The sequence below is a fragment of the Amblyomma americanum genome, chromosome 1, assembly GCF_052857255.1.
Source record: "Amblyomma americanum isolate KBUSLIRL-KWMA chromosome 1, ASM5285725v1, whole genome shotgun sequence".
Lineage (NCBI taxonomy): Eukaryota > Metazoa > Arthropoda > Arachnida > Ixodida > Ixodidae > Amblyomma > Amblyomma americanum.
The window spans coordinates 94,233,861-94,259,183 of NC_135497.1; the positions used below are offsets into that span (position 1 = coordinate 94,233,861).

At 43.5% G+C, this 25,323-nt stretch overlaps 4 protein-coding genes across 7 annotated transcripts in view; 2 read left to right on the plus strand and 2 right to left on the minus strand.

Moving 5' to 3' along the window:
• LOC144133952 (uncharacterized) overlaps positions 1-1,311 on the plus strand; it is a 29,627-nt gene extending 28,316 nt beyond the window's left edge. The window contains exon 5 of the mRNA XM_077666997.1: positions 1,071-1,311. Within this exon, the coding sequence (XP_077523123.1) occupies positions 1,071-1,157 (87 nt within the window). The 3' untranslated portion in view covers positions 1,158-1,311. The remainder of the gene's footprint in view (positions 1-1,070) is intronic.
• A 3,587-nt stretch (positions 1,312-4,898) lies between these two features.
• On the minus strand, positions 4,899-9,446 carry LOC144113255 (nardilysin-like). The gene has a single exon (XM_077646230.1). The coding sequence runs from the start codon at positions 9,041-9,043 to the stop codon at positions 5,498-5,500; it is 3,546 nt and encodes a 1,181-aa protein (XP_077502356.1). The 5' UTR covers positions 9,044-9,446; the 3' UTR covers positions 4,899-5,497.
• Positions 9,447-13,195: 3,749 nt separating this feature from the next.
• LOC144113258 (protein IMPACT-B-like) lies at positions 13,196-23,235 on the plus strand. Of its 3 annotated transcripts, none has more exons than XM_077646233.1 (9): positions 13,196-13,454; positions 13,599-13,721; positions 13,778-13,830; positions 13,997-14,059; positions 14,375-14,541; positions 16,138-16,241; positions 18,519-18,592; positions 18,669-18,762; positions 19,724-23,235. In XM_077646233.1, the coding sequence occupies exons 1-9, from the start codon at positions 13,404-13,406 to the stop codon at positions 19,919-19,921; spliced, it is 927 nt and encodes a 308-aa protein (XP_077502359.1). In that variant the 5' UTR covers positions 13,196-13,403; the 3' UTR covers positions 19,922-23,235. The 3 variants fall into 3 exon arrangements, with proteins under 3 accessions (XP_077502359.1, XP_077502361.1, XP_077502360.1); XM_077646235.1 differs by having other exon boundaries at positions 13,202-13,454; positions 22,364-22,521; XM_077646234.1 differs by having other exon boundaries at positions 13,202-13,454; positions 19,752-20,013.
• Sirt4 (Sirtuin 4) overlaps positions 22,932-25,323 on the minus strand; it is a 32,579-nt gene continuing 30,187 nt past the window's right edge. For both annotated transcript variants that reach the window (XM_077646231.1, XM_077646232.1), the window contains exon 9: positions 22,932-24,247. In XM_077646231.1, coding sequence (XP_077502357.1) covers positions 24,193-24,247 — 55 coding nt within the window. In that variant the 3' untranslated portion in view covers positions 22,932-24,192. The remainder of the gene's footprint in view (positions 24,248-25,323) is intronic.

Here is a 25,323-nt window from a genome sequence, read left to right on the forward strand (position 1 = left end):
TAGCGTGTTGGTGCATAGGGTGAAAATAACGCCCTTGTCACACATCCGAGACCACCAAGGCACTTTGTGCACAATCGTGTACATATCTGTATAAAATTAGTAATTCAGGTTTCTCATTGAAAAACAAGTTAAATAGCTCTTCTTTAGACCTCCAAAGACTATAAGGAAAAAAGGTTCTTTTTTTTTCGCCCACGGAAATGGCAAACGGTCATTTTCTTGTGACCCCCAAGTGTTTGGTTCCCTAAAGTTCTTTATTCCCCTTCCTCGCAGCTGCCTAGCAAAGGTGACTTTGACAGTGGCAAGTGCTATGCAACTTTCTTTTGCATTTTCCAAAAATAATCTCTTCCTCTTTCACAGTGAAAAATCTGCAGCTATTTCTACAAAGGTGTGCCACCATAATGCGCTTGTGTTCCCAGTTCCTGCAGCCTGCCTATCGTCTGGTGTCTTTCCCATCCTTGTTTTATCCGCCTCAATAAGTGCAGTGAAGAAGGCATTCAAGCTCCAGGTCGTAAGGCAACAGCTGAGCGAGAAAACTGGGTTCCAATGGGATCGCTCTCTCTCAGAGCCTTGCGTGCAAAGAGTCGTTACAGCAGCATGAAAAGACCGTCGCAGCTGCTTCACGTTGTGGCATCTCCATGAATGAAGGAACAATTGTCTTCCAGCCTTTCACCTGTCACTTAGCTGTGATAACACGCTGCGTCACACTCTGCTATTACACACCGCAAACAACAGGGACACTGCACCTTTACGCTTTCTTTGTGCAGGTAGCATTCGTCTGAAATGATGTACTACTACTATGGAAAGTTTTGCACAAAGTACTTTCGTAAACCCAGTAGCACTGCAGTTGTGCTGGTTACTGCCACTAATGGCTGCACGCGCATTCGAGGGTGAAACAACACCCATCATGAACTTGGAATCACGTGTTCAAAAGCGATATTTGAATGCACTTTTCGCAGATACCTTTTTCAGGCGACACTGCATCAATCTAGCCATCCGTTAGTCTTGATAGTCGCAAGGCTTTATTTGTCGAATGGTACCTTCTCTCACACCTTCTTCCCCCTCATTCACAGGTGGACAAAAGCCGGTTTCCAGCACTCTCCGGCAATGGCAGTAGGTTTTCTGGCGAAACCTTCGCCTACCCCGGAGCACCCTTCTAAAAGCGGAACTCGTCGAGACGTCTACACCCGGACACAACAAACTAATGCTGTTACAATGATAATAAAAGCAACACCACCGTTTCGGCTCTTGTAGTGCACCTGGTCACTCCACTGATGCGGAATCATTCACGCAAGCTGAAGGTCTTCCTTGTTATATCCTTTTGCCAAGGAGACATGATGGGTCTGTGTGCATCATTTTATTTCTGTGCTTTCGGCGTGTGTGGAATTGCAAGCACATTGGACGTTTCCAGTGGAGACAATGTCAGCCTCAAGCTTATTGTCGTAAAACTTGGGCCTCAAGTTATTGCTTGTATAGTTATGCAGTGACACTCGAGGTGGGAGATAATTTTTTACCAGTGGGTGCCCGCAGGAGCATCATTTTACTGCAGTATAGTCATATACTGCCAAAACCGAAACAGCGATTCAGCATCTCCTTACTAGTAGCGCCGTAACGCTTCCCCTCCGTGCTAGGATTTTACAAGACGACCAAAATAAGGCACTATGCACGACACGTCAAGTGCCTAGCTGCCACGCCTTAATACCCGATATGGAGCTACCCAAACCATGAAGCAGCCTGAGAGAGGGCACTCAGCACCTCTCCTGGGAACATTAGACTGCTCCCTTACACAGCCTATTTCCCCAAGTCCCAATCCAGTCACCGTGTTGGCTCAGCAATTATATAGGTACTCAGCTGCTGACCCGAAAGACGTGGGTTCAATTTTGGCTGCAGCAGCCGTACTTCGATGGAGGCGAAATGCTGCAGTCTTGTGTGCTGCGCGATATCAGTGCAAGTTAAAGAACCCCAGGTGGTCAAAATTATCAGGAGCCCACCACTACGGTGCCCCTCATAGCCAGAGTCGCTTAGGGACGTTAAAGTCCATAAAACCAAACCAAATCATAACCAAACGGGATCTTCACTGCCTGTGCAGGTTCTTATACCCCTGTCACACGGCGAGTTTCAATGGCCATCGAGTCGAGAGTCTTCTAAATTCTCAATCGCCATCGATCTCGAAGGAGTTGTGTCGCTGCTACACAGCAAATCTCAATGGCCATTGAAATGGTTCTCGTGTCTTACGCCAAGCTTGTGTGGCGCCACAATCGCTACTTTGGATTTTGAAAAATAAAAATATTTGATAAATGTATACTAAATGCTGAAATACACGCATACGTGCATGTCGTTTAAAACCCTTTTAATTGCACGAACGCGACGGACAGATGCAGACACTGCAGCAGCCAGTTTAATACGAGACGAGCCAGAACCAAGCCAGTCCAACTGCTTCGGAGCACTGCTTCGTCAGGCTTAAGACCTGGGAAATCGCCTTGATATCTCAAAAACAAGAGATATTTGCCTCTTTAAACTTGATTAGAGGGTAAGAATAGGCAAATAGAAGACGAATACAACAGCTTAGAACACAACATTGCTTTGAGGGATTAGCGACGAAGCAGGCGGGCACGGCCCCGCCATGCTGTCAACGCTAAGTATGGAAGCAACGTAAAGACCTTAACGCAAAATTAACGCGCCTACTGCGCTTAAAATCAGTCTGATACAATTATAAAATTATTTACAGACTGCTTGCATTAAAGTCTAGGTGATTAATGTTTGTTCATGCTTTTGTACCGTGAATGTGTCGTGTACGGAAGTGCGCTTGGCGCTGCTCGAAGCAACGCTAGCAACCTTGTGCAGCGCTCGAAGGTCCTTGAAATCTCGATGGAGTTCCGCGCTGCTCTGTTGACTCGATGGCCATTGAAACTGCCCGTGTAGCACCGCTCAATTGCCTTTGAGTCGATAGGCTATCGGTTTGAGGGCCTTTGAAATGCCCGTGTGACAGGGGTATTACTCCAATTCTCCAGAGCAGATGATGGCCTAGAAGGCATGCCCTTTCTAGAGTACTTGCCTCGAGCCATGACAACTGCAGAGCATGCAACTTTGTCCCCAGCGTCCGGATGATACAACAATAGCCTTTTTTTTCCCTTTGAGGTGGGAAGGAGGGGGGATGGAGGGAGGGAGGGGAAAATAGACATTTAGCATGTTTTTGTCAATCTGCTATGTTGACCTCAGTCCCTTTGCTTGTAGAACAGCCAAATGTCACGAATCTTGTAATCTATCTCGTTTCAGTTTACCCTTTGTAGAACCGACAGTGCTGAGTGATTCTTGTAGTCACGGTGACCTCAGTTATCCCAAAGCCATATGTATATATAATCGTAATGAAGAAGTTTCAGTGTCCCTCTAATGGTCTCTCCCTTCATGGCATATCCGACGTGGTGCCGCATCCAGCTCGGCCGTAATTTTTTCTCTGTCGTTGTATGCAAGTGCGGTAGGCGACGTATTGGAGAGAGCTCAGTTCAAATGTAGTGATTGTTGATGCATCTTCCACAACTTGTAACAGGAAGTTTCCCTGTTGGCAGGTTTTGCAGGATTAGTAGCAATAGTAATCTGCATAGTTCAAATTACCCAGTATTCGGCATTGTAAACTCGAATTAACAAGCTTTTCTCCCCACACAGAGGTATAATCACCGGGAGGGACATGTGAACCTGGCCACAATAAAAGAAAAACACTAGTGCTAATCAATTTCAAATGAACAGATGTTGACTGAATAAGCAAAGACCTAAGCAGCTATCTGATCACCAGCTTGAAAATGAATGCCTACTCTATTTCTCTTGTTCAGCCTATGGAGCAGTGTTCACTCTGCCCGACAAAGTTACAAATGAATCACAAGCATTGCACAAGAAAAGCAAGAACTACTACTTACACTTAGACAAAACAGTGTCTCGTGTCTGTGAACATCGAACACCATGTCAGCTAATGCAATTAAAAATTCAACATTGTCATGCATTGCTCTCAGTATATACAAACGTTGCCTTGCCTAAACAATTGTTGGGATCTATAAATCTTTTCCAAGCATCCAACTTGTTGTCCGCTAGGACACTACACATTCATTCCAAAGCAGTGCCTTAAAGCATGCCTCTCACGAAGAAAGGAGTGAACATTTTTGAACAATCTTCTTGCTTGCACGATGCATCAACAACACTGAAATATGCTGAGTAGGCAGTTTCCTTATGAAGCATGGCACTGCACCATGCAGGCCAAGTAAGTGATGCAATTGGTGAGCCAGACCTTAGCATAAGCAGAATATTTGTTTAGATGCTTTAAATAACCATGATTATGCAACTCAGGGTATATCTGCGAAGGATCACAAAATAAGGGCAACATGCAAAGTTAGTCAGAAAATCAAAAAAGCAAGAACGCAAATGCAACCAGGTATTTGTTATATCTCAGCCTCAGGAGCTGTCACCATATCCCAGGCAAACATGCTTTGTGCATGTGCTTTTTCAGTCATTTAGTGTAACACTGGCACTAGGTATGTGTCCATTGTTGCCAATGGTTCAGTTATTTCCAATTGTCACTGCAAAAGTCCCAGTCCGTGATCCTTGTGGAAAAAAAGTCCCGTCCACAATTAGCAGCGACTCCTCACATGACAGGAAAAAGGGCGGTCTGTTTCCTGTAAGGTGGTCTGTTGCCCCTAAAAGAAGCTTCCATGGACAATTAAAAGGCCTACAAACACACCGTTGCTGGCAGTGAACAGGATGCAAGCACAAGTGTGTTTGCACATACTCTTATGCAAACATCCCATTTTAGCATCTCTCCGGTATTGACATTTGAGTGAGAAAGTTGACAGTGTTTTTGGAATTATACAGAAGTAGGAAAATGCACCTTAGCAGTATCTTCACTCATCACCTCCTGTTGGTAAAGCTACTTGTATTTATCTTCTGAATCAACACTAAGAATAATTACTCAAGAAGAAATACACCAAACACACAAAAGTTCTCCACCTTTTCCCTTAAGCTTGCACTCAATGCAACGCAAGAGCAAAAAGTTTGGCTGGTCATAATAATGCATTTGAACACACGCTGTCGGTGTCTGCACTAGAAAAAAACGGTGTTGCTTTCAGGATCGCATTTATTGTCACTAATATACTCGTTGTGCCTTCACAGATTTTCTCAGGCATAAAGCAGCTCAAAAAATTGCATTTCAAAAGACCAAGTTACAGCTTTAAATCCTCAGCAGATTACTTTAAAAGGCACATCAACCAACAAAGGTGCCATTTAAAGTGGCACAAGTAATTAGATTTCACACTGTATGAAGCAATGCTATGCGAGAAAATTCAAAAGCTGTTAGTGAATAACTGCACCGCCTAGATGTGGCTTCAATGCAAAAGAAAGATTAAGCTTCTGGCAAGCCATGATGTGCACCAAAGGTTGCAGCACATTTCAGCAGCACTTGCACAAGTAGGACTGCACTACACAAGCACCATGCAGAGGAATGTTCACAGTAACAGCTTCATGACTTCACCCTACAAAGAGGGTACACAGCTAGACCTTGCTTGAACACTGTCACATCACCTATGTATGATACTTCTTCTTTTCCAACCACTGACTCAAGAAACTGCAAGCTGTAAGTCAGATCTTCACTGCTTGTTTCTTCAGTGCTGTTGTGGTCATGGGGACGCTTAGGATGCTTCCATGGGTGGATGTTGTGCATGTGCTCAATGCATAGTTGGAAGGAAAGTGCTTTGCCTTCGGATGGTGTATTCTGGATATCACCAGTGCTTGATGATGAAGAATGAGGCAAGTGACAACCAAAAGGCTTTGACTCTGCAATTGCTGCTTCTCCGTAACCCACAATCTGAATTGAGAGTTTTCGCCGATGAGGCTCTCCAGGGCGCTGCAGTGGAAGGAACAGCTTACACCAGTCTTTGAATTCCTCAAGGGTCAATGTTTTCAGAAAGTCAATTTCTCGCTGCAGACGATCAAAGAGGTAATCGAAAGCAACTATCTCTCCCCAGTGCCTGTCAGCTTCTTCCTGCAAATACAGGTCAGAACAGCTCTTCTGTTTTATCAGCGACGAAACTTGCGTGGCAAACTCCTCCTGGGTGAGCTCAGAAATTTTTTTAGCAAACATGGAAAGAAACAGCTCGATCTGTTCATCAACGTATGAGCAGGCAAACTTTTCAGCAGAACAACACACTCCCACAGTAAACCCAACAATACCATTAGTGTTCCGATTTGAACAGTTGACATCATATCCAAGTTGTGATTTGGTTCTCAAGATGTCAAAGCATGGCTCCTCCATGAAGTCGATCATTAGCTCTGCAAGTGTATGCTGCTTAACACTTCCAGGACCGAGCTGATAATAGTTGACAATCATTGAGTTGTGGTCTTCAATGTTAAATGATGCAACTCTGCAATAATAATTTCCAAGTGGAATTTGCATCACTCTAGAATCTGGTATCATGCAAGGTGGAAGAGGTGTGCAACTCAGCTTCTCAACGGCAAGCTCAGCCAAAGCAATAGCTTCCGATGCAGTAAGGTTTCCATGAACAAGGCCCTCAAGAAAGAGCTGCTTCCTGAACTGCTCCACAAAACACAGCAGAGTAGAGACAGTTGCGTCCTTGATGACCATTCGCTTTTCTATGTTTGACCAGTGACACTGTTGAAGAACAGAGAATCGAGTGTCTGTGCAAAGGTGTGCCGGCTTCATGAACAAATTGTAGTACCGCTTGTGCAGATGCTTTCTGATGTTATCAAAGAGCTCTTGTTTTACTTCAAAATAAGCTAGATGGTGCAAGATAACATCGAAGAGTAATGGCAACTTCTCATTGAAGCCCAGAACCTTTATAATGAGCCCATTCTCATTAACTGATATAGTGAAGTCCAGGGCTGCGCACACAGCTGCGTTGGTTTCTTGACTCATGTTTTGGAGTAATATGTCGCAGAGTAGGTCCATAAGGACAGCATTTTCAGCAGAGATGTACATAACTGGAGATATGAGCTGAAAGTACACGCAGGCTTTTGGCACATTAAATTTAGTGTCCTTCTTGTACCACAGGCGATATCGCTGGTCCTCATGCAGTTTGATCGGCAAATCTGACTGGTGCTCGTTCCCCTCCTTGAGAGAGAAGTCAGAGGCAATATACTTGTTTCGCTGAGGTACCTCAAAGTATGGGTCAGGCACAATGTTGGACCAAGCCGAAAACCACTCTTGTGGAACCTCCTGTGTGCAGTATGGAGTCTCAAGGTATGGTTCTTTCAGGGAGCAGATGCCTTGCTTTTGGTAACGACAAGAGATGATCATGATGTTAGCTTTGCAGGGAACAAGTTCATCCAGGCACTTTTGAATCAACACAGGGTCATACTCAAAAAGGCATGTTTCACCAGATAGATAATGCTGTGGTGGATAAAGTTGCATGTTTGCACACAGACGTTCAACATAGTCCAATGGACTTTCCTCTTCACACCAGCGAAAGTTGTTGTCAGCAACTGTTTGGATTTCTTCAAAGATGCTCTTAACAGGCCCTACTTGCCTAGCCATGGCTACAAAAGAAAAAACAGCAGTAAGCACTTCTTCCACATTTTTCAGGCCTTCTTCAGTGATGGAGATTGTAATGTTAAATAAGGAGCAAGTTGTGTTGTGATGAAATCCAGATCCTTCATTGCCAGCTACAAGGCCAAGGGCCCACGATCTCTCTCGTAGGTAGGCCAATATGCTGCCAACACCTTCATGTCCTACAACATAAGAAATATATTCTAACGGCTTTGTTTTGTACTCGTGAAGCAAGGATGGCAAAGCCCAAGTGATAGACACACGGTTGACTTTCTTCACTGGCTGCACTTTATACAGTTTGGTGAACTCTTCCACCGGAAATGGCTCAGAAATGGGAAAGCTTATAAGTTCCTCCGAAGGTGTCCGCGTTGGCATTGCGGAAAATATCTCTTTGACCATATGCTCGAGATCATCCAAGGAATGCCTTGATTGCACAGCGAGTGTCATTTGTGATGGGCGGTAGTATTTTTCAAAAAATGTACGTAGCGCCGCATGAACATCTGTGCCATCCTTTTCTGGTACGTTTTTCAAAGAATTTGTGTTGCCCCACATAAATTTTTTCATGGGGTGTCCTTCATAGGCAATGCTACCAAGTAACTGCTGGAGACGACAAGTATCGGAAGGAAGCACCAGCTGAAATTCATTGTCAATGGCTTCCAGTTCCCTTTCCATGCTTTCTTTTCTTAACAATGGCGACACAAAAAAATTGGCAAATATGTCCAGAGCTCGATGCAGATGTTTCTGGTGCACTTCCATCTTGTAGACTGTCCTTTCGCATTCTGTGTAAGCATTGTCACTGCCTCCATGTTTGTTAAGAAAGGCATCAAAGTAATTCTCTCGTGGGTACTTGGCGCTGCCCATAAAGACCATATGCTCAAGAAAGTGTGCCAGCCCTTGTAACTGATCGGGCTCATGGAAGCTTCCCACACCAACACACAGAGCAGCAGCGGCCATTTTTTCTTTCCTCGCATTACTCTGCTGCTTATTATCTGCCCGAGAATGGTGTCCAGACTGAGCATCACTTTCGGCTTCACTTTCACTGCCCTGACAACTTACGTCGTCATCACTCATACTCTCGTCGGAAGTGTCGTCTGAAAACGGACACTCCGACGACTGCGGCCGGCTTGATGACACAGAGCAAAGCTCAGCATTCCTTTCTGGCGGTTGGTCATGAGTACCTTTTGCTTGCGGAGGGTCCTCGTGTTTGGTGGCATTCAGGTAGTTTGCTATCGAAGAAGCAATGCTAATCTTAGGAAGCGCGGCCACTTGTGCGGCCTCAAAACAATTTTCTGGTAGCTCTTCTGCAACGGTCACGCAGTCATGGCTCATCTTCTTTGAACTCGCTGGCGATGACGAGGATGAAGAATGTCTAGACGAAGAGCAAGACATTGGAGAATGTGGACGCGTTTTGTGGTCTGAAACCAGCAGTGCGGTGAGGCCATTTTCCAGGGTAATCACCCGGTACTCTCTGATATCGTTAGGAGACTTGATAATGTCATCCATTGTAACACCCCTTTTGATGGATTCCGCAAGACTCTTCGATGAGCAGTTGCGCCCGCTTGAAATCTCTTTCAACAAAGAAAATTTACAATGTCCATGTCCATGCTGAAGAACTAAAGATGTAGCGCTGGTAAGAGTCTTATTAAGAAGTATTCGTAAACGGCACAAAGCTGCCACGGTGCACTCGACAACACAGAACCAGTTCCGCACCTGATCGTAAGGGCCAGCAGTCCATCAATCCGTCCTCATTCATGCGATCGAGACGATGAACACAGTTCACATGCTCATAAAATGTGACTTTTCATGTCGAACAGCAGCAGCATTTTTAAGCGAACACACGCGGCATCGCAACCACGAATCGTAACAGAGACCGACAACCCAACACCGGCTCTGGACTGACGTTGGCTTTAGCTGGCTGCTGCCTACTCTAGGATTGGCTCTGGGGTTGGCTTTGAGCTTTGTCCTGCCACATGACCTAGCAGCCTGCGCGCTGGATTTGAACAGCGCTCTGAGAAGTCGGCGAGGCGCGGCCAGCGCGGCCGCGATCGAGGCTTTTAGCTCTTCTTTTTAGGTCTAATAGTCTAAATGCGATTTCGTAGCAGTTGGCACTAATTATTTCCAGTGACGTAAATGTGGATCCTCAAGTCTGAGGCTCGTTCAAAATCAATTGTCCGTTTGTGTTACGTTATACTCCAGCAGGAATATCCTCATTGCCTGCATATTCGTTTTTCGAGTACATCGGGCGGATCCGATCACCGTGTTTTGAAGCTGTACAGTTAGTGAGTGTTTTTGCTGAAGGTACGTGTGACGGAGCATTCTTCTGTGCATTGTGATGGAGCTGGTATTTGCCTGACGGCCTGTTCACTGCCGTTGTACCGGCGTAGGCATCAAATAGATTCGACATGCCTTTTCCCATGATTGTGAGATAGCATCTAAAAAATTAGCTGATGGAGGCCTTTTTGCTCTTTTTTGACCGTAAAGAGAAGCTAGGCCGGGTACAATAATTAAGCACTCGATGCCCAGTACAGATCAAGGTAATTAGATTACGAGACATGTTTACTAAGTGCGAAGCGAAGGCTCCGAGCGAATGCCTATCTCTGCTAGGTCGTGTCGCCTGCCGCCGTTACTTGCATGCGACCTGGTGAAAGTGACAGCGGTGATTGCTGTCCGCATCCGAACGTACCGACGTCGATCTGTGCCATTTGTGAGAGTGGGGAGATTTAAGAATTAATCGGCGAATTTCTCTTTGCAGCTCCTGGAAGTCGCGAAAGCTGAGCTCTATATGTACGTGTAGCAATAAGCAGCACGGCGAGTATGACTTTAGCCACGGGCCTACAGCGACGTCCGCCGTATATCTTAATGAGAATCGCTGGGAACGCTGGACGTATCGTTATATATAGACGCTTGGTATAATAAAAACTAAATGGTTCTATTCGGGCCCATAACAGTAGGTCAACTGATCAGCATGGCACGTTTTGAGTGGAAACAAGGTTTGTGTGTGGTGTCAGCTGGGATCGGTTGGGATTTGTCAGATTAAACTGCCTATATTTTCAGTTGGTGCCAGTCAGAAGCCTGCAGACTCTTCCTGGCTATGATTGCATACGTGTTACGGCTCCTGCTGGGATTAGTTCTGCTTTTATATAGAACCTGCACCTCTTAAAGGGATCTGTCAGCGTACGTGAAAAATAAAATAAAGACCAAAAGCCAACTAGCTGAAAAGAAAGAATGTATTGCCCAGACGTGACAATAACGCGAGAAACCTCTCTTAAATTTTAATTTCTGCCTTTCGAAAGCTTCGAGAATCCACCTTGCAGACAATTCCAGATATAGCCATTGCTGATTTGATCACTGAGACGGAGGCACCCACGTGAAACCCACGATGTACTATTTTCTACTTTATTGCTGTGTGTGTTCAGGGAGCCATTCAAAAATCTACCCTTTTTGCTCACTATACCTCTGCTCAGATTAAATATTAAAGAGGAGGCGTCCAGATAATCAGTTTTACGCTGCATTGGCCGATTGGCGCTTGCATCATAGAATCCGATACATACATATATATTTTCATAGAGCGCCCTGACGCGTGCACGTCGCGCGGATTTCTCGTGTACTGAGATTTTTTTGCGATGCTACACAACCACGCAGACAACGCTAAGGCATCCTGAAAATGTCCTGAGGATGTCTCCACTGGGATGTTTGGTTGTCCTTGAGATGTCTTTAATCCGAAGCCCTTGACTACGTGTCTATAAGAAGTTGTCAATGACACAGTTCGTTTAAGCGAGGCAAAATAGTTACTTATTACACATTTAAAATCTTTTCTCGCAGTAACAGCGGGAGTTTTAATTGCTATAAAGGTTATAAATTCATGTTCAGTGTTTGAGAAATGCATGCGCACTGCGTTTATCCGCTGCAAGCGTAAGGAACATGGAAATCATTCACTTTAGCTAAGCGGGTGTTAAAGGGTCCCTGAAAAGGGTGCTTGAGGTTGTCTATAAAATGCTTGCATCATGTAGAGTACAGGCCAACGAGCGTTCATGCCGCGTACAAGACCTCAAAATCAAGCCGATAATTTGCAATACAATTTTATAATCTCCCGCTTCCGTGCCTAGCGGCGACCTGCGGTGCTGGGCTTTCGCCCGAATACGCGCTCGTTACGTCAGCATCCGCGCTGGTTACGTCAGCAGCGGACTGCTAGCACTGGTTCTCGCGCGTCGGCAGCCGGCGGAGGGGGCGAGTGCGAGGGGCCGGTGGAGGAGCGCCGACATTTCAGCGTGCAAAAAGTAACGAGAGGAGAGGGAAAGGCGCGAAGACGCGGAAATTCAAATTTGAACTACAGATAACTCAGCTTCCACAAAACGCATCTAAAAAATTCTTGCTGGAGGATCTTTGTGAATTGGCGTCCTTTAGCATCCTAGGTACACCACATCTTTGTTGGGACCCCCTTTCACAGCCCCTTTAGTGGCCGAGACACAACGTTGGAGGACGGCCGCGGGGAAGCCGGCCCTCCACACGTATTGCGTCGGGAAGACAGAGATCAAGGAGGAAAAAAATTACGAGAACTCCGTAGGAAGTTTGCTGCTTTTAAAGCGAAAGCTTACTAGCTACGTCGAGCCAAGGTCATTGGCGTGGTACAATTGACCTTCAAGTGGAGGTGTGTCAGCCACGTGACGTACGTACCACTTGACTCGCCGCAGCTGCAGCCGCGCGCCCCTCGCCAGCTGTGTCCACTAACCATGTGACTCACCGTTCGTTTGAAAGGGAGACGGCGTCGATCTCGCGTGCATGCATACACACTGCCGCCTCTCAGTTTCTCGCTAATATGGGTGAAGCGAGTCGGCCGGGACCGTCCACGCCGTCGGGACGGTCTGGTAGACGACGGGCTGAGTCTGATCATCCGGCTGACGTTGCCAATCATGCTAATTATTTAGCTAGAGGTAGTGAAGTTAAACGTGCCAAGCTAGCGGCAGTCACCGACGAAGAGCTGTAGCGTAGACTCTTTCAATGACGGTTGAAGGATGCCGAAAGTCGGCAGCGAAGAGGAGGCAGCCGCTGCTGCTTCTGCCTCCGCCACGACTTCGGCGACGGACGAAGAGGTTGAGTCTAAACTGGCTTACCAACACAGCATAACAACGCATAACGAAGCTTTCGCTTGCTTAACCGGGCTTAGCCGAGATATAGCCACCATAGCCGAGGTAAGCCGCAGCCATTTTTTGAGGCACGCGCTGGAATGCTACGCACAAGGCTTTGGTGGGCGAAACGCAGCGGGCGAAACGCAAACGGAACAGACGTGACGTGTGTGGTGTGCCGACAAGAAGAGTCTGCAGAACACGTAGTTCTGAACTGTCCTCCGGTGCTCCTGCCTCAACTTCCCGTTGGAATGTCGTTTGAGCAGGAACTTGGTTTCCCGCGCTCCTGCCACAAGATGGCAGTTTGGCTGCCACTGATACGACGGATATCGGAGGGCCAAATGCTATGGCTGGTGCGGTGGAAACAACCAAGCGTCGACTGAAGTTGTGAAGAAAAATCTCCATTAAGACTAAGAAGACTGTAGGGCCTCCTATAAAATAGGCTGGGACACTTACGGGGATTTTTTTTTTTCGTAAGAACCGCTAGATTCAAAGTAAAAGCTACATATCCAAATCCAAACCCTTCCCACGCGTGCACGCATGCGTCACGTATGCCAGCCTCAGAAGTTTCAGTTTTCAATAGTTGCGCGTTCCAGCATCACGCGGAGTCCTGTGGGCGGTACAGTCTAATGGATAGATTGACCCGCGCTGGAAACCGTTGTGATTAATAAGAGTCACGGCGCTTTTGCAGCGCGCGCTGTCACTTGAGTCCACCATCAGTGGCGCGTTTACTTTCGGAAATGTCGCAGGGAATGGACCATATAGCCGTTGCAGATAACGTTTCGTCTCAGGTAAGGGATTCGCCAGCGCAAAATAAAGCGCTGTAACTGTCAGTTGTGCTTTGGAAACGGTGCGAAAGAACCGATGCGTAATGATGTCGGTTGAAGTCAAATTCAAATTTCTGTTATTTTCACGTGTGTACTTACATGTTTCAGGCTGATGAAATAGAGGCACTGAGTGCAATATATCAAGAAGACTGGAAGGTTGAAGATGCTGCGAAACGGGTCTACAAGATAGAATTGTGTAGCGAAGCCAGTGGTGACAAGCTGAGTTTCCAGGTAATGTGCCACCTTCCAGAGTATTTTTTTCTCTTCATGATTGGTTTAATCGGCAGGTTACACTGCCACCAGAGTATCCTTCGGAAGCACCGCCGTTCTACGAAATAAGGTAAGCACATGGAAGCTTACTGCAGAAAAATGACATGCATGTTAGTTGATATAGCTGCATGGTACATATGCCGTTCAAAACTCAGCTGGCAACGCCGCAGCGAACAGTTTAATGTAGACGCTGTGTACCTGTAGTGTCATTTTTACCTGTGCGTGTGCTTTTTCAGCGCGCCATGGATGAGCCAAGAGAGAAAGGCAAAGCTTTTGGCTGACCTGGATGATCATTTCTAGTATGTTGCCATTTATAATACTGTTTTGCAAAGTGTGTTAGTGTGCATGTGTACATAAGTGCTGAAACATGCAAAATTCGCTGTGTTAGCTGTTTACTCTGGGGCCTCTCACAATTTCTGTGCTGAGGGAGTTGCATGCTTCGGGCTTCTTTTTTATGGAGTGTGATGCCGTGAAAATTTATTTGTACTGTTTGAATCTGGTGACTTATTTTGTGCTTCCTTTTTTGTGTGTTTGTGACCTGTTTACCTTTTTTGTGCTTTTGAGACATTTAGAAAGCCCTTGTCACATCTAGTGTCTCCTTATCTTCTTAACAGCAATCACATGGGGGAAAGCATCATCTATGACTGGATCGAGATTGCTCGCAAAGCAGTGCGTGCAGATCCTGTTGAGCGGAGATCAGCGTGTGCCAGTGATGATGAAACACCGGAAGTGGTTGAATCATTTCATCTGCTGGCGATGCAGCCAGACATTCCATCTCCTCGTACGGTTTAAACTTTTGTTTCTATAATGTATACCAGAAGCACTGGGTTTAGCTCTCCAGCAATGGGAGAACCCACATTTATGAACTTGCAGTAATTGCTAGCGCTTTTTAGTGACACCATTAGCATCCTCCTTTGTTGAAGCATTCTGGTTACTGGCTGGACCGTGTGCTTCCTCTGAAGGTGGCATGATTTTTCAAGTGCCAGTGCGTTCCACTATGCAGCGCAGCTGCCTCACAATGCATTTAACAGCTACACACAAAATACAGGACACTACTCTAATGGCACAAATTTACATGTGCCTCTCGCAGTATCATAATGCAGCTAGGATTTGAATTGCATTGAATTTTTGATGGCATCTTCCAAGCCCATGCATTAGTTGTATGTAGTGGGCCAAATGTTTAAAGAAATGAAAATGTAGCAGTCGATCTAGGACTTCAGAGATTCTAGGCAGTAACATTTTCAGTAATAAGATGCATTCACACTTGCAAGTAACAAAGGGCATGAGCCAGCTGCGATTTGCAACCAAGGAGCATCTCTACAATATACCAATGTTCACACTTCCAGGTGGGTCACTTTCTGGAATGGTCTGTTCGGAATGAGAGTTGTCGGTCTTTACCATTGGTTTTGACGTTACCAGCAACAAGAAGCCAGGCGTAGAACTACCTCCACATTACTTCCGAGGTGCCACTAATTGGTTTAGCGGATTTACAACTCTCACCACATAGCTGGAAAATCGAGCAGCATGCGACCATCCTGCGCGTGACGCTTTTAGACCAAAATGGTCACAAAATCTTCATGGCTCGCAGGTGTGAATGTGCCGACATACTTTTTCACATTGACTGTGTTACTCATAACAGCTTTAGAGTATTGGGTTGTCAAGAAAGCACTTCTACTTAGGCCATTCATTCGCTGCTTTGAGGCCATTAAAATGACACTTATTTGAATTCAAACACTTGGATTGAAAGCTGCATTACCATTCACAGAATGACCATGCAATTCTTGTGAGCTACTTGGCTGTCGGTCTCACTAGTAGGTCTTGAAATTGTGTTAGGTCCGAGATTGACTGGCATAGAACTCAAAACTGTTTATTAGGTGAACCTATGCTCATGAAAGAAGCAAGGAGACTCAGCAGTGGTAATATGGCAAGTCTGACAGTTGTCAGATTCAGGATGGCAATGGCTGTCAGCTACGCCATGTTTATGTGAGACTGGGAGCTTTTCAGGTTATGCGCTTACATCATAAGCAGCGCCTAGTGGCATACATCAGATAACTTGTCTTGGGTCTTGAATCAAAAACAACGTGCTATGCTTTTTAAAAGCTAAAGCATAAAGCTAAAAATGAAAGCACTTTGTGTCAATACTTCTTGAAAAATTCCTTGTACCTAGAAGGGAGATTCTCATTGAGGTGTGAGAGACTTGTTACAATGACACTTCATTAGGTAACAAACTCATGCAACAAACATCATGAGTTCTACTGTTTGTGTGTATCGGATAATGCATTTAAGCCACTAAAACCTTTTATCACGAACCATGTGCTAGTACATAACAGTAGATGAATCATTTTCTCAAGCCTTTCCTTTCACTGTTTTATTTCAGCCGTAGATTTCAGAGGGAGCCTGAATGTCTTTCACGGTGACATACTGGAAGATCGTAGAAGTGTATTTCAGGCTCATCTTGCTGAAGTCCATACTGTGAGAGAGGTGCGTAACATGCTAGTGCATAGTATTTGGTAATTTTTCATGCCGCTCTACAAGTGAGTTTTGCATTACTGCAAAATAAGTGTGGTCGTTCATCCATTGCATTTTCTGCAGGGATACTGTGCCACCGTTTTTGCAGCAAAATAATGTGCAGTTTGGTACACAAACTGCCCACGATTATTGTAGATTTAGTTGCATGTTGACACTGCACAGTGCATTTGTGTGGGTGAACCCCCCCGCTAGCAAAACTGCAAGTTGAAAAGACAAGAAAGAGCTAGCTTACTTGCGAGTTGACCTAAGCATGTGCTGACTTGTTATTTCATTTTTGTAATTAAAGTAGGGATCATCCTGTTTTGAGCTTGAGCTGCACTTATGTGGTTATGGTAGATTCAAGGCCCGTCTATTTTTCTTAGAGGCTCTAGTGTTTTAGTCTTTGAGTAAGCTTTCTGTTATTTCTTTGCAAACAGTGGAATATTTTTACATTCAGCATATACTGCAACCATTGAATGTGTTCTGACCTGTTTTTCTTGGCAATCTGATTGCACAGGTATAATCAGTTAAGCTTCTTGAACCATGTGCTTAATAAATCCAAATTATGCACATGTTGTAGCTGGAGAGTGAGGCTGTATCATTGCTGGCCTGATTTTTGCTATGCAATTCCATCCCAAGTGATCCAGTGTTTCCTAGAAATAGCTGTCGCATACAATTTTTTCCATCAAAAAGTTAGAATGACACAATTTGCTCAGTTGCCATTTCTTACAAGTAGATAGATTGATCTGGTGGCTTAACTAAATGTTATTTCAAATATTGTTATGTAAAAAACAAATCTTTCACATAAGGTTCATAAGTTTATATTAAAAAAAAAATATTCTCAGTAGTCTTGCTGTGAAAACTTTCGCTACCGTTCTCTTAATGTGTCAGGTTTTTGAGGGCCAAAGAGTGCCCTTGGTGGTTAGAAAAATTCAAAGTAAACGGCACAGAGAACCTTAATAATTCGCCTAATCATAAGGTAAAACTCAAAAGGGTATTTTAAAAGAGTTTTTTTTAAGTTCTAGTCTGCGGTATTTGTGTACAAATGTCAAGAAGCCTATTGAATATAGCTCGCATGTAAGTTGCGGTTATTGTAGGTGGATCCAAAGTGGTGACCCCTTGCTGCTAACAACTGAAAACATACTAAGCGAGTAATTCAAATGAAGGTGGCTCAAAGCCACACCAAGTTCTGGTGTCCTGAGCATTGCATGCAGAGACAATGAACTTCGAAGGAGACTGTTGTGTGTTGCACAGATCATTCCAGAAAGGTATTGGTAATCTGAGAAAGAATAACGTGTGATGGGTGAAACTGCAATGTGGTCAATACTCATGCAATAAAACTCACTTGTAGGATTGCACTTGAAGCAAAGCAAGTGCGTGCTTTAGGCACTTATTGTGGGGTAAATGCACTGTGCTAAAAGCCATATTTGTATTAGAGACCTTGAAATAGGGAAGAGTATGGATATGGTTCTGCACCAACTTTTATGTAAGGAAATCCAGAAATGCTGATTACAAAGTAGACAGTACTGTCTTCCTCTACACCAAGTTGGTGTTGATGTAAAATTCAAAAAGCAATTTCTTTCATTTAAAGATAACTTTTTCGAACTTGGCGCATGGTTAGCTGTGGTGGCAAGCACATAAGTGCCATTTAGGTTCTTGCTCCAACAACCAAGGGCAGTTTTTGTTCCTCAGAAACCGAATTTTTGTGAAAACGGTATTTATATTTTACATCAACTCTACTGGGAATATTAAAACAATATCAGAATGCAGCTGTCTTGTGTGCCTGTCAGGCAGTGTAATCTGTGTGCTTCAAGTTATCAACGTTGTCTGAATAAAAAATTTAAAAAATTCAATTTTTAGTTCTAATGTTTGTCACACAGCAGCTTTTTGTATCATAGCATTTGAACTGAAATGTAGTTGAGGAGTTGAATCAGCCTGTTGGCTAGTAAGAAATACCATTACAATGATGCTATCATGCTGTTTTTTTTTTCTGGGGAGGGGGGGTTCTTCTTATTACAGGCCTTGTACTGGTTATCACAAAAGGTGAAAGGCTTTCGAGATAACTAGTAAATCCTGAATGGCAAAAACAAACCAGGAAATGCCATTTTACAGTACTGCCAAAAAGAGTTTGATGTTCAAGAAAAAAACACTGGATTACTTGGCATAGAATGACCCTGCTGTTTTTCTTATCACATTACTAGTTTGAAAACCTCCCTTTTTGTGACAATGTGCCTGTTAAACCTTTCAAAGGTTGAACAAGTCCTGGATGAGTTGAAGACTAACAAAAAAATAGCAGAAGCCACCCACAACATTTGGGCTTATCGGTACGTAGGCTCTTAATTCCTTGCATTGTTGAAGCTTTCTGTTGTTGCAAATCATTTGCCCCATCTCCTTTCTTAGCATTCTGCAAACAGAGCCCCGCACCGTATTGTGCAAAGATAGCGAAGATGATGGAGAGACATACGCAGGAAATCGCCTCCTTCATTTGTTAGATGTAAGTTCTACTCTTGTGCTTTGCATCTGAAACAAGTATTCTGGTGCACTGCTGACAACAAATGGACTGTGATTATGCAGGTGCATGGCCTTTCGGTACACGTTGCACTGTGGTAAAGCTTATGTGCTTAATTTAAGAATGGTCAAAAACCCTATGCTGATGGTGCAGTAGTTTTCCAGCACCCTGTCGCACAGTACTGCGTGCACTTACGTTACTTCACTGAATGCTACCATTTTAGAGCAATTTGTGCTGTCACACATTGATACAGTTTTATCATGGCGCCATATTCTTTATTTTGGTTCGGCTGCACACTTACAAAGAAGTGGATCAGCTTAGGTATGCTCTACTGCAAGGGTTTCTCAAACTGTTCTCAAATGGAACCCTCGGGTTTCTTGAAGTGCTGTTCAGTTCCCCAAGCATCTAAACTCGTGCATGCTCATTTCATTTTGGGACTAACTGTAATATAGTTGCTTGCAAAAGGTTGTTTCGCTCCAAAGCCAGTGGATATTAATTGAATTAGGCCATTTCTTGTAGGGGCTGTGCATCTGCATGCTTCTTTTTTTTTTTGCATGCGTGTTGGGGGTGGGGAGCAGAATGGGAGCCGAGACACGCAAGGTTCCTCATTACCTTTTGGCAGCCGTCGGGGTTCTTGGCAGCTAAAGAGATTGAGGGCCCTTGCTCTAATGTCATGCCCGAGTGGTTGCATTTCACACTATAGTATCTCTCAACAGCTCTTGGTGTTCTCCAGGCTTCCCATGCAGCATTTTGTGTGTGCAAGCACAATTTTGGAATGGGATGCATGCTTATGGCAGGTGCGACTTATCAGACACCGAGTTTTGTTTTGTTCTGTTTGGCTACACTAGTCCTCTGATATAGACTCTTTGCATCCCTGTCATAGTAACACATTGTTAAGGCTCCTTTAGTTCCCTCTAAAACTATTGCTTGTGCTCCACACCAACAGATTCTCGATGTGAAAAATGTTCTCATAGTTGTCACTCGTTGGTATGGAGGCATTCACCTGGGCCCAGATCGCTTCAAGCACATCAACAAATTGGCCAGAGATCTCCTTGAACAGTGTGGTTACATCAAAAAAGAAATGCTGACACCAGATTCCAAATCCAAGGCAAAGCAGAAGAAACCAAAGGGCAAGAAAACCTGACAAGCACTTTTGAATGCATGCTCTCCCAAGTGAAAACTAGTGCCAAGCACTGCCACTGCCATTGTTCAGTTCAAGAAAAAGACCTACGCAATGCTCTGCTGTTGAAAACAGACATTACTTAGGAGAGATTCTTTTCAGTTCCTAAATAGGTTCACTGTGAAATTCATGCCATGCATCCAGGCTTATTTTCTGGAGATTGAAATCCCAAGCTGAGCTACCTAGTCTTTCAGCAAAATTTTCAGAGAAAGTACCAATAATATTTTACATGTATATCAATAATAATAATCCTTAAGCACAGCTTATGAGTTAAAGCAAATTAATGTTGGAGCCCTCATTAAGGCACTTTTTACAACATTAATGGCTTATGCAAATGTGAAACACTTGTGTACAAGTACTCATCTTACTCTCATGTCAATTATGTTGTTGTTGTTGTTAGCCTATCAAAAAATGGCACATACCCACACTGGGGGATCGGCCTAGAATCGGGTGGCTATTCACCTGAACGCAGTTAATAAAAAGGAAAAGCACGTGGGAGCGCAACACCGGTGAATTCTTCGTCATGAACAGAAAAGGGATGAGAGTTTTGATTTTAAAGTTTTAAGAATAATAATAAAGAGAGGGATTAAATAATAATGATTTAGTCAAAATGTAATAATTGATAGAAAAGAAAAGTTTGAACACTTAGCAAGGCAGACGGCGAGATTCTATCAGGAAATTTAGAACAGCGGTACAAACAGATCTGTGGCTGAACCCAAATGTGGTGGCGCCAAATGACAGCAAGAGCGGGCTGCTCAAACTAAGGCCAAGATGCTGCAAGGGCTCCTCCAGCAACCTTTTTCTCAGAGAGGTGAATCGGCGGCAATACAGCCTAAAATGTTCTATAGATTCAGGCTCACGGCAAAATGCACAAAGGTGAGAGAGCGCCAAACCCGACTTGTGTAAATAGAAATTTAGAGGGGGGATGCGGCAGCGCAGCCTCGTCAGTGATACTTCAAGCTGCCGAGAGCAACAAATTTTCCTGTTCCAATAATATGTAAGGTGCTCATAATCCGCCGATGTTAAAAGTGATGTGTCTTTCATGCCTGTCAGGCAGAGGCAGGAAACTGTTTACTGTGTGTAGCATTGATCATTGCAAACACAATATCCTGAAACTCAAAAATGGTTGTGTACATTTTCAACACATTATAAATGATAAAACACTTCAACTGTCAGCTTTTCTGGAATTCTGCACCTCATGCATGCAGCATAATTTTTCTCGGCAATTCTGTGACACATTACAACAACTTAGCAGTTTGTCTGGTAATAGGTGAAAGTGTATTACTGTAAACATGTTTTGTGTACAGTTAAAGCTGCGTAGGCAGAGCCCACATGTTTTTAACTATGCCACATATGGAAAAAAAAAGGTTTTTAAATTTGCTCTAGCATTGAGAAAGGCATCGAAGATGTTCCATAACCATAAGAGCTTGGGGATGGCTAAACGTCTCCAAACATGTTATACCCATGGAGGAACCTGTTTTTTTTTTTTATGGAAGGTCGGATGCTTGTCCACATGTAATTTTTCATTGTCTTGTCATTGAAGTGTGTAGCCTCACGATTAAGCAAAAAATGATTGTGTTGCCAGCAATAGCTGGCTGCACCAAATTGGTATTGTGACATGGTTTTTGAGGTACGCAACTGCAGCACCCAACTCTCTGCGGATTGTAGACAGGACAGAACTTGCGAGAAAATTGTGTCACAGCTGCACTGTTGTTACCTTACCGATCGAATTTGCAGGATTAAATGTTTAGTGTGCATAAAATGCAATAGAAAGTTCCGTTCTTTTTGATGCAACAAGGAATGTTAAACTATTTTTTCCTTTCTCTCTTCTGGAGCAGGTTGTCTATGAGAGTAAACTAATGCCAGCAAGTCTGTGATGCCGAATTTTGCAACGATTTTATATTATGCAATACAAGATTCAACTTTTTTTTTGTATTCCTTTGATACTGGCTTCGTGTACACTGTATTTCAAGGGAATCTTACCTTCCTCATGCAACAGCCTAGCTGAAATGGTTTTCATATGGATTTACATGTAGGTTTGGACATATTCAGAAAATGCAGATAACGTTTTGTATTTTTTTTTTTTGCAAGCTTGCACCTTTATCCCATGCTGCTGCCAGTGTTCGAATGCTAGAGCAATAGCACCTGCAGGGCTCTTCTATTCAGTAAAATTTGACTTGATTACACTTTTACAGGAAGGATTGAAAATGACATTGCTTATTTTATAGTTGTAGCACAGTGCTTGTTCTGACACTGAACAGTTTCTGAATTGAAACCTTTTGGTCTCATGTTTGTCACATCTAATTGCTTGTTTGCAGATTAAATAGTTTTAATACCCGAATGAGGAGGTAGCCTATGCCAGGTGCAGGGGTTGTATTTTCTAATATCTCATTTTCATCTCGTTAGGTGTGCCATCGGTCATAGTTTCTTGGTGATGTAGACTGTGGCAGATGACGCCAATGACCAGAAGCAGAGAGAATGAAATGGTGCAAAATACGGCCCCTGGTGTCATTGAAGTGAGGCATTTCTACTGTTTTGAACCACGGATTACATAAAACAGCACTGTCCTTTTTAATCATGTGCTATCAACAGCTCATATATCATTCATGGTGTAGCTAGCTTGCGTGTGCCGCCTAGTTCAGTGCTCTTTGTGGTGGCTCTGTTCAAGCTGTCTCTTAGTAGGCAGCATATCTACTCTACTGTTTGCATTTGTTTGTGATGTGAAGTTTAGAGGCCATAGTCATAGCTTTTCATGCTTGTCAAGTCCTGTGAAGTGGTGCGTATATTTTGATGTGTTGAGTACATGTTCAAACTTACCTTCTGGTCATATGTTGTGCATGCAGTGCGATTCTCTGCATCACTGCACTTCACTGGTGGCCATTTAGCTGTCAGAGTGCCTCATATGGTAAAGACATCTCATAAGCCTTTTACTGTTTTAAGTGTGGTAGCAGCAGAGATTGATGGACTGAACCACTAGCTTTGAAAAAGTATTTATTGCAGACAATCACCGAAAAAAAAAAGGGTGGGCTGCATTCCCAGCTACATTTATTCTTGTCAGAACAAAGAACGCTGATTAAAAATGTAAATATAATATTGACAAATATTTTTCTGGATTCTGGCTGTGTGCTTATGTATTCAAGTTTGGCAGCTGTTAATTTTTTGAGCAGCGCCCTCTCATTTTTGATTCAAGTGAATAGCATTTGTGCATTTAAATAAGGGGCACTGCTCGAGTTCATTTCTACAAAACTGACAAAACAATAAAGGCATCAAAAGTCTGGCATATCTCTTAGTGTGCTCATTTCACACACTGATCTGCTCAATACCATCACCCAGTGCGTGTCTAGTTGCCTTTACACTGAATGATGGTGAGAACCACTCCTTTCTAAGAAGTATAGCATGTCCATCCTGTGCGAATGAGAAACCTACGTACACAGGTTATAAATTATAAAAGCAAAAATACATTAAATGGTATTACCTCATGAACAGTAATCTGTGCATTTGCATGAGAATAACTTTTGCTCACTATAAAAAACTACTTGGTTCTGCCTTGCACAGGCGGCTTACAATTAGCACATTCATGAAAATAGGACGAGTTCAAAAACTCTTAGCACAGCTCCTTTGTATGTCGGACTGTTACTGATGTATTGTTGCTGAAAAATGAAATATCCATACCTAAATAGACCTGCCAACGTCAGCTGCAGTACAGTTAAAAAAAAAAGGCTGAAGTGACCAATGCTGGCCCATGAAAAACAATGCAACACAGTCCACAAAAGCAAGCTGGTGAATGGTTTGGCTTTTCCTTTGCAAATGCCTTCATGACGTATCTGACAAGACACAGTAGTGATTTCCAGCCTGTTACCAAAAGTGAAAGTCAATGGCCCTTAAGCTGAACTGCAGCACCAATAATAGGAGTCTGCATAGTTGATGGCAAGTCTTATTTTTGCAACTGTTACAAGCTACTCCCATCAAGGCAGCACCTAGTACTGGAACGTACAGAAAAGGAGCTTGTATACACACAAGATCTTTTTAAGTGTACAGTGGTAAAGCTCTGCATGTGGCAATTCTGAATCACAGTTGCCTTTCCCTCACTACAGCAGCATACTTTTTGAAAAACAAGCCCTCAGTACACTTACAACTTGCACCTTAAAGCTTCCTTCCTGTGCGAAAAAAATAACTGCACATGCTCTTGCACTACTCTTCACGTGCTGTGTCCTTGTGCGTTGATGCCAAAAGGATTACAAGGCAAGAGCTTTGGGCAGTGTTGTCCCACAGGGCCCATCAAAATGGAATCTGAAAAAAAAAAAAAGACGAAATTAAAAGGTAGGATAGCTATCTTGCGACAAACAGCAGATTGTTTAAAGAAGGTACAACCAAAAGACTATGTTTAAAGAAGGTACAACCAAAAGACTAAACAAATGACACGAAGTTTTCCAGTTTTTGAACAGAGACTTGGTCAATGTCATTTATGGGTGACTGCCAAATTGGAAATAAACATTAAAAAAAAAAAGACAGCTAAAATATGTTAACAGTAAAAGGTTTCCAGCACAGAACACAGAAAATTAGAAGTATAAGATCTGACAAAAGAACTGATGTAATATAAAAAAATAGTAGGTCGGCATTTATCCACTATCAGTACTTCCAAACTAGATAGGTAATGGTACTTATAACGATGGTGGGAATGACCAAGAGCATTTTATAGCAGGCTTCGTAGCAGGCAAAGTTTGATTTGGAGCTGCTTCGTCGTGTTTTGTAACAGGAGCCCAACACTGAGAAATGAGGCAGAAATGCAATTAAATTGGATGTTTCACATAACTGGTGGCAATAGTCAAAAAATGACAATGTGCTACCTGCAGATCTGAATCAGTAGTGCAGAGTTGTAGGCAGCGTTTTGACCAGGTCCACATATTGTTCAATGCACCTTACTTGCCAATTGCTGAACAAAGGTAATTTAGCTAACTTTTGTATCGTTAACTTTGGTGCAAAACCTTATTTGTAACACGTGGAGAGAAAGTTGAGAAATGCTCATTTTAGTTTTGTACACTTTAAATTTAGTGCTTTCTTTATTTGAGCTTAATATAATGCCACGAGATTTGAAATGTATCATGTGACTGTCCACTCCCTCTTCACAACTTTAAGTGGCACCCTCAAACCTGTTCTGATTGAAAGAGATTGGTTAGGGAAAGCCGCAGTTAATAAACAGGCCACAGCGGTCACTTTGCTTTGATTAGCATTACGATGCTACAGAGGAGTGCTCACATTATGGTAGCCACCAAAGCCACCCTAACCACACAGCATAGCACAGATAATTTCCCACACTCGAATATGGCCATGCCTCTCGCGACGAAGCGTTCTGTCGCACATGCATA

Bases quoted from the DNA above. Each gene is read 5' to 3' on its own strand.
- LOC144113255 (XM_077646230.1), bottom strand. From the start codon at position 9,043: ATGGATGACATTATCAAGTCTCCTAACGATATCAGAGAGTACCGGGTG.
- LOC144113258 (XM_077646233.1), top strand. From the start codon at position 13,404: ATGTCGCAGGGAATGGACCATATAGCCGTTGCAGATAACGTTTCGTCT. The intron at 14,542-16,137 runs GTACGGTTTAAA...GTTTTATTTCAG, and splicing joins GCCAGACATTCCATCTCCTC to CCGTAGATTTCAGAGGGAGC. The intron at 16,242-18,518 runs GTGCGTAACATG...AACCTTTCAAAG, and splicing joins AAGTCCATACTGTGAGAGAG to GTTGAACAAGTCCTGGATGA.